Raw genomic sequence first — 9,192 nt, 5'->3', positions numbered from 1 at the left:
AATGTAATGAGATTGAGCTAGGTGGAATACCCTACAATTGTAATTCTACGGCTATGTGGAATCCACCTCTGGTGCTCGGCGGCCAAGCCTCCAATCCAAGTAGCCACCAGGATTTGGAGCCGGTATACCCCCATGTGAGTACACCGCAGGGAATCCCCCCATGTGAGATGTCCCAATTATTTTATTATCCTCCCATGTAGGATACAATATCATATGACCCGCATCGAAAACTAGGGTTTCCAGCGATGAGCCCTTTCACTCAAACGCCTTCTTCGGGCATCCACCTTTCTCATGAAAATCAATGCATTCAAACTTTGTTCAAATCAATCACATGTCATACTCTGTAGGGTATCGTCATATCCGACTTGCAAGTCATCAGTATCATATCATTCTCTTTATTCAATCATCATATGCAACATATTTCAACATGAACAAAACAACCCTTTCTTTGAAAGTCAAGAACCATATCCAAATCATTACATTTTAAAGATATTTCATGACATGCATTTCAAGATGATTTCAAATGATTCATATCATGTGAAAACTTAGAAACAATATCATATCAAGAGAGGGGTTCTGCGTAAATTATGTTCTCAATTTATCATCATTATGAAACACATGCATATCCATATATAATATATCAAATCATATTGGAATTAGACCTAAAGACCAAATCAATATCATAAAACATTTAAAACATAATCATATTCGTAATTTCAAAACCCCCATTTTGAAAACATGAATTTTTAAAGCCCATGAGATTTTTGAGATAAACCCACATACCTCTATATGCGAAAATTATAGGTGTTTCTTGAAGCCTACGTTCTGGGGATTCCAAATATGCGATTAGTTTCTAAAACCCCCAGTTGAATCTTGAGTTGATTGGATTTTTATTTTGAAACCCTAAGTAGAATCCTTGAGCACTTTTGATGAATGAAGGTGTATTTTGGGGTCTTTGGAACTGAATTTCGTGTTTAGGGCTAAGTAAGGGTGGAAAAGGACCATTTTGCCCCAAAAACAGAGTGTTTAAGTCACTTGAAACCTTTACATAGGCTCCGCCTATGCCATCGCCTATGTTTACATAGGCGCCGCCTATGCTATCACCTATGCTTTCCAGTGGCCATGTACGATTGGTTAGGCGACGCATATTACTTTGAAAGGCCATAACTTCTTGCTCGAATGCCGGATTTTAGAAAAATTGGTATCGTTGGAAAGCTAACTCGAAGACCTATCATTTAACACATAGTAGGCTCTCTAATTCGACATATACAGAGATTTATGGTCGATGGAAGCTGGCAAAAATTACAACATCTACTAAAACTTAATCGATCGAAATAGTTTCAACTCGTCCTTGAGTTGAAGGACCTCTATGGTCTAAATTCAAGCTTGAATGGATTCACATACTATGCAAATAATTAACATGCCATGTTGGCATAGGATTTTGGCTTCGGGATTATCAACGCATCAAAATCATGGTCTATATTGTAGCTCGAAATGCGGGGCGTTATAGTATTACTAGTTTGTCAATTAGTGTTGAGAAAACAAACGAAATTTGGAAACAATAAAATGAAACTAAGAAATCTAAAATTTGAACTAAAAAATGTTATGTGAATAGTACTTTAGTGATGTGGCAGTCCACTATTGGCCTCAAGTTTTATCAAAATTTTATTTCCCAATTTCTAGTTTTGATCAATATACAATTTGGAATTGGTGGATTTGGTTAATGGAGGAAAAAGTGGTCTTTGGGCCTTTTTGTTCAAATTTCAAAAGCAAAACTTGAATTCTTCAAACTTTCTCCTTGAAACAAGGTCCTTAAATCAAGAAAAAGTAGATGAAAAGTCATTGAAGTGATAGGGACAAGTCTTTCACTAACAACTACTACAAGCTTGTCTTTCACCTTTTTAGATCTAGTTTGCACTTTAAGGATTAACAAGATGATGAAAGGGTGAAAAACCTTAAGAACACAAAAAGTCCAAAAATAAAATTAATTTCAGTTTCCAACTCCACTACAACAAGACCATCAAATAGGCCAAGGTTTAGGTAACAACAACATCCAACTCGGCTACACCTTGTTCACATCAACAACTTCAACAAGTTCAAGTTCAATCTTAGATTTGGACACTTTTTAGTGTTGATGAGAAAGAAACCAATACTAGAAACACTCTAAACAAACAAAAGACTACAAGTTCTAGACACACAACAAACAAATCTTGGACAAGATAACAACAACACAATTTTCGGCCAAGAACACAAAATGGACAGATTTGCACTTTTCTGGATTTTTTTTTAGTTTTCAGTTTTTTTTTTTTTTAATTTTCGTCCAAGAGAACCCAAGATTGGTAGTGTAGGAACACAACCAGCCTTTCTCTGATACCAAATGATATCAAACTCCCCAAGAACACAACAACAAAAGCACCGAAATCAGTCCACTAATTCAAGAACTATGGACCCTTTTGATGACCTCTCTCGGATTCACAAGAAGAACAAGAAGGGAAGTGATATCAAGAGTAAAACACACTAAAACAGAAACAACACTTGATGAACAAGATGCAATAACAACAACACACGGTTACAAGACAAGAACACAAACGGATTACACTAGATATAGACAAATGATTACAAGAAAGTAAAGATAGATAGACAAAGGGATGGTATAATATTAACAACCCAAAGGCTTATTCCACTTTTGGACCTTTAATATCACACACAACCTAAACCTATCTCTTATGTGACCTCAAGGGAACCGGAATTCCAAAGTAATCTCCGTTTCTAAGCAAATGATCAACACAAGGATTCCACCTTGTCCAAGGATTCCACCTTGCTAAAGACTCTCAAAGAGGCTACAAAATATATTCTCCAAAATTCTCCCAAAAATGAACTAATGAGGTTCTATTTATACCTCGGTTAACTTATTACAAATGACTAAAAAACCCTTGCAAAGGGCGGATGAATAGTGAACAGTTTTGGAGCTTGTGGGACTTGTTCTCTACACTTCAAAGCTTGTTCCTTGGATGGGCAGCCCCCGAGCTCGAGTCTTGACGCATTGAACCCCGATCATGATCGTACCCGCATCACGGCCCCCAAAAAGTCAAAATGCGAACTTTAGTCCAAGATTCATCTATTCCATACTCTTTCATCCACCATATATCGATATTCCCATAAATTCTACCACTATCGTCAGTTAAACATAGACAATTCCCAAACTCTACTAGCGTCAAACACGAGGGTGCCCATGTAGATCGCTGCGACTCTGCTTGGGTCAAATACTTGAATGGAATTACTAGATCAGGTGGACTGAGCGTTTCATTCTCAATATCGAAGGAGTAAATGCTGTCCTATGGACGGGATTCATCTAATGAAGAGCCCCATTCACACAAACCTGTCCAAAATCATGCCATACAGGATATGGAACTTGGCCCAAATTTCTCCATTTCCCATCAACTCCGAGAGTATAAACCTCCAATTCTGATACTTCACGATGACCCTCAAACCTTCTAGATCTCACTAACTTATACTTTTTAGAGACTTCAGTAAAGCAAAATCCATAAACAACACGACAAACACTTTTCTCTAATTCGGGCAACTTAAGTTTGAAATACTCACCCAAAAGAGGATTACTTATGTAAACTGAAGTATTTATATCATATATATTAGTCATCAAACCAATAAATCCGTTACATGAACCAATTAATCTCAACATTGGGTAATCCTCAACTGGAATGTCCATTCCGCGATTTACTGGTGTGTTAAACTTAGGGTAGCTCAATAAAATAGGTCTGTTACAGAGTCTAGAGGAATAACCATCACAACATGGTTCGAGTTCAAGAAGCTGACTTATATCGTGATCACGTGAAAACAAAATGCAGGGAGGAGGTGATCTTGATTTATACATGGTAAGGAATAAAGGGTCAGAGAAAAGATTATACCAGAGTTTGCAAACTTGCCTAGAGCTTAACATGGACTCCATCGGCAATTTTGAGAGAATTTCTACCATAATCACCCTTGGAAGATCCATAAATCTGGTTCTTCTACGTCTAGGTTTGAAGAAGCTCAGAATTGGATTAAAGAGAGTGAAAAGCTTGGCGCTTTTGCGTTTAGGGTTCTCCGCCTCCATCTCTCTCTGTGTGTGCAAATAAGCGTTTTTTCCAAAGACAAATGTTTGTTAGAAGCAAGAAAATGAGCTTCTGTAGTCAAAGTACTTCAACTTTATACCCCAAATATATACTCCCTCCGGTTTGTATTATTTGACCCCATGAATGTTAGATCCGGAATCTAATGAACCCCAAATAGTTAAAAGTGACTGAAATAGGAAGTTACCAAGTTCAAAAAAAAAAAAGTGACTGAAATAGGAGATGAAGTTAAAGTGATACCAAAATAGGCTTAGCGCACTATTTTAGAGAGCGCTATGCTGCCCTTTTAAAGTTAACTTGAGGGACACTTAAATTATAGCCTATTTTGGTATCACTTTAACTTCGTGTCCTATTCTGAAACGTGCAATTGCTAATTTGTTGAACCAAGTGTCATAAGTTCTGCAATAGATATATGATACTCAACAAGTGTACAACATAATGTTATTTACTTATTAATCAGAAGTCCATATTTTGACCTCCAAATTGTTCTGTTAATAATTTAGGAAAATCTGATATATTTTCTGGTTAACACTATTCATATCCAAATGTACAAATTACAACAACCATTTAGAATGCAGTAACAAATCTCAGTAGTTAGTCCTATGGCACACCAATCGGGTTACCACTTTGATTCTTGTTTCTGGTAAAGGTCATTCATATCAAATGTACAAATGGATCCCATAAGTTTATCTCAGGCCACAATACCAGAGTTCGGTCTTGAGAGATGGAGACACCGTCACAGATAAGTCAAGATATTTACATGTGTAGTTTCGACTAGCTTATAACTTGGATGTAAACAAGTCATAATATCAGGATATGTTGCAAGACAAACTACCTATAGAGAACAAGTGGTTTAGCAAGTTTTAATAAATTAAGAAGACTTTAAATAACACATATTTGTAGACTTACAAGACCATGATCTACAGGAACTGGAGCAAAGCAGCCTCAAGTTTAATCAAATGGCGGAGCACCTTTACAATAGCCTATCTTTCCAATGAAACAGAACTTGGTATCTTTGTAGAACAACAAACATTTTGGTTGCTTCTCTTATAGGCGATTTCACATCTCTTTTCCAATTCTACTAGACACGGTGTGGAGTTCACCAGCATAGAAGCATGATGTTCAGATTTACTATTTTCCTGTGAACTTTAGCCCTTCTAGATTTGAAGCTTGTAAAATTAGTAATTAACACTTAGTTGCCGATGTTAATAAACATAGCAGCAAGGTTATGCAAAATATGAAGTGACTTGAAAATATCTGCTTAGATAAAAATTTGTTATATCCTTTAAAATCAGAAAATCCTTGTTACAACTACTATACAAAATGGTTACGAAAAAACAAGGGATGTTTTCTCTTTTTGTCAAGTCCCACTCTCTACTATATCTCATCTTTCTCGTTTCTAATCCTATTGCTTTACAAAATTTCATGAGCAGAAGAATTTGCGCCATGGTTCAACTTATAATCTCCTCAAGCGTGAAGTGACATCCATGAACACATCCTCTTTGCAAGGTATTGTGAGGCCACCCATTGGATGATCAAAGCCAAACTCTTCTTCAGCTTGAGCTAACAAATCTTGGAATGATGGTTGGTTCAAGTATGATACTGGCATGACAAATCTCTTCTTTTAACTCTCTCCTACGTATACAGTACAATGACCTTTTGGAACACCTCCAGATGTTGAAGACCTCCTTAGGATTACCATTATCGCAAGGTATGTTTGGTAAACTCCAAATGGTGAAGGAAAAGAAAGAACAAGAATTTGGAGAACTGCACAGAAAAAAGAAAGTTTGTCCAAGAACTTGGCACATGAAGTTTCACATGGTTTTGCCTACTGTGTTATTGTCCAAGAACTTGCACCATAAATTTGTTGAAGAACAACACTAGGTCCCATTGCTTTTCTTGATTTTGAACAGATGACCACCTTTAAAAATAAGAGCCACAATAATGGATGAAATTGATTACTTAGTCCTGGACCACTTGATTTGAAGATATGGTGACAGAGAATTGAATAAACGCATCAACCTCTAGAATTTAAACTAGACAACCTATAATCCTCCATCCTTCCATCCACAAACTTAAGGTCCCATATAAGCATAGCCAACAAGCATCGGCACATGGCTTTGCCCTCGGTGGTTAGTGACAAAAGCTTAAGCTCCAACCGCAAGCCTGTCTACAGCCTTTTATATAAATAACCCCCTTTCTATGATCCATTTTCATCATCAACTACAAGTATTATCGATTCAGACACCATATTGTTCTAAATTTCTAGTTTCCTTTCTTGTTTCCAATCTGTTGGAGAAACGATCTCAAGCTCACTCAAGAACAAAATATTAGAAAGGAAAAAAGAAACTAGCAGTGAAGTAAAATGGCAGAGTTTATTGGAATTGCAAGACTACTGTTTTCTGTATCTCATTCATCAGTGATAAGCCCTTATATATAGCTTACAACTCAACTAAAGATGCAAAAATAAAGGGCACTAACTCAATAGTGCTTTCAAATAACAAGAGAAACTTAAGGACTAAACAACCACTAGCCTAGACTAAGTCAAAACAGTAAAATACTGAAAGAAAGTTGCAGTAACTTTTCTTCCTTTTTTTTTTTGAATCACTTATTCAACATTCCCCCTTGATTCAAAATCACTAACACCATGCAATGAATTGAAGTAGACATACTTCTGATAGGGAAGTGCTTTTGTGAATATATCTGCTACTTGTTCATTGGTGTTGCAAAACATCATTGTGATCTCTTCTTTTTCCACCAGCTCACGAATAAAATGGAAGCAAATGTCAATGTGCTTTTCTTCCATGAAATGCAGGATTCTTAGTCATTGCAATCGTGCACTTTTTGTTGCAATAAATTTCCGTTGCTTTGGTATTTTGACCTTCCCCAAAGTGATTTGAGAATATGAATTATGAAACCATGTATTTAAGAATGAATTCTTGTTGAGAGCATGATTTTCGGTGAATTCCCTCTTATTATGAATTTTTCAGATTTCTCATAGCATATGAATTATTTTGCAATGCATCCTTGAAAAAACACTATATGAAATGATTGAACTCTTGTTATGATTTAAAGGTGGTTTTAAATCACTAAAGAGGGAATCTAGCATGAATGTTTAATGTTCATAATGTATGTAATGAAAGAGTGCATGGATTTGCTAAAGGCACTAGACCACCATATATTGATGAAGTTTTTGCATGATTTTGACTTGAGTTTTGAAACACGAAATCTTCTATATCAGTTGCATATTTTTGGTGGTCTAAATTATGCTTTAAATGAAATATTTATCTTAATGTATTATGGCTCAGAAATCATGACTTACAAGTCTTGGTATGACGATACCAATTAAGACCAATGCCATATCAGACTCAGACTAATAGACATTTTAGACTATCATGCTTTTAGATATCCAGAATGTTGCATGTATAGAAAAGGTTAAAAATGGGCATACAGAGATGTGAGGTGGTTCCCTGAAGAGGGATTGAGTTCAAGCAACTCATTGCCTAAAACCGTGGTTTGCCGACCTGGGTATATTATTATGCGCTGACTTAAGTATTGTGTGGCGTATCAGATTCAGGAACTCCAACCCTTGTAGCCTACTCGGGTTGGAGGCTTTCCCGCCGAGTCAATGGCGGATTCCATATCGCCTGTGGAATATCAGACTTGTAGGGGATACCACCTAATTCAGAAGTATTACACAGATCAGAGTTTGAGATTTATAAACAGGTTACATATTTTCAGAAGGTGCCCATGTGTTTTTCAGAAACTTTTTTATGCATAATGTTTGATGAACATTTGCTCTCACGTATTATATATATATATGTTCAATTACTCTATTTTGGATTGCTTCGCGTGCCAGTACAATTGTGCTGACCCCCTTCCTCCCAAGTACTGAGGCGCAGTATAGGGGTCCAGATCCTCAGTAGAGTCTATAGACAGGGTTGTCTTAGAGTTCATTTGGTGAGCCTTCTTTGCTTCGGAAGGCCTAGTCATTTAGGTATTTATTTCAGTATGGTTTTTGGTCTGCTGGGGCGTTGTCCCAGTTATTTAGATAGTATGCCAGTAGAGATTTCGTAGACTATTGCAGATGTTTATTAAATATTATTGGGCATGTTTTCAGGCCTTTAACTGTTTTAAATTGTTGACCATGTTTTCGTATTATTGTGTCTATTACGTATTACTTTGATCATATGAATTATGTGCATGATTACCAGATAGACAGAAGGCGTTTCGGGCCTTCGGGTTTAGGAATGCTCATCACAGACAGGGCCCCGATTTGGATCATGACAAACTTGGTATCAAAGCACAGTTCATGGTCCCAGAGTGTCTGCGAAATTGCGTCGGGTAGAGTCTTGTTTATGGGTGTGTAGCGCGCCACACTTATAAGCAGGAGGCTACAAGGAGTTTAGGAATGTCTCTTTTTTTTCATGTTCTAGTTCGTGCTATAGAGTCAGAATGTTCCCCCTTCATACTCTAATTCGTGCAATGGTGTTACCCATACGAAAAGAAAAGTTATCCTAATTTCTTCCTCACTCTAGTGTTCTGGATATTCTCTGATTATCTAGCAGAAATTTCAGAAGTCCCACAAAGGACGGGAGAGGAGTTCCCTAGTGTAAAATTGTGTCCTCATTCTTATGAGGGGTTCAGTTAAGAGAAGAGTAAGATGTGTATTCTTGAGTCATTGAATCTTGTGTATCAAGATTCTATCTCTTGTAATCTTGATATAATTTTGTTATTGAAAACAAAAGTCTAGTGAATCCGTGTGAGGCCTATTTCGATTCACTAGCAACTTGCTGTTCATCTTGTTATTCTTGTGTTTGTCAGAACTGTATTTCCACCAGAGTAGTAGTATAAGTTAGAGTGTCGGTGTCATGACCTATTGGTAGTGAAATTAGACCAAGAAGTTTGTGATATGAAGTCATAAGGTTAGAGGTCAGAGTGAGGGTGACTTTTGTGATCAAATATTTATAGTTGAATAACCGTTGATTGAGAATGATTTACCCTTTTTTGGTGGTAGACTAATATGGTGGTACCATTTACGAATTGTATGGTAGTCTGTGGA

At 36.8% G+C, this 9,192-nt stretch overlaps 1 protein-coding gene and 1 pseudogene across 1 annotated transcript; both read right to left on the bottom strand.

Annotated features, from left to right (window-relative positions):
* Positions 1–3,352: 3,352 nt before the first annotated feature.
* LOC107849532 (F-box protein At3g07870-like) lies at positions 3,353–4,114 on the bottom strand. The gene has a single exon (XM_016694088.2). The coding sequence runs from the start codon at positions 4,112–4,114 to the stop codon at positions 3,353–3,355; it is 762 nt and encodes a 253-aa protein (XP_016549574.2).
* Positions 4,115–5,373: 1,259 nt separating this feature from the next.
* LOC107849533 lies at positions 5,374–6,936 on the bottom strand (annotated as a pseudogene).
* Between the last annotated feature and the right edge of the window lie 2,256 nt (positions 6,937–9,192).

Source organism: Capsicum annuum, chromosome 12, assembly GCF_002878395.1.
Source record: "Capsicum annuum cultivar UCD-10X-F1 chromosome 12, UCD10Xv1.1, whole genome shotgun sequence".
In the NCBI taxonomy this organism is placed as follows: Eukaryota; Viridiplantae; Streptophyta; class Magnoliopsida; order Solanales; family Solanaceae; genus Capsicum; species Capsicum annuum.
The sequence above is the reverse complement of the archived record's forward strand: the minus strand, read 5'-3'. Positions and strand labels throughout refer to the sequence as shown.

Excerpts from the sequence above, each read along its gene's own strand:
- LOC107849532 (XM_016694088.2), bottom strand. The coding sequence starts at position 4,114 with ATGGAGGCGGAGAACCCTAAACGCAAAAGCGCCAAGCTTTTCACTCTC.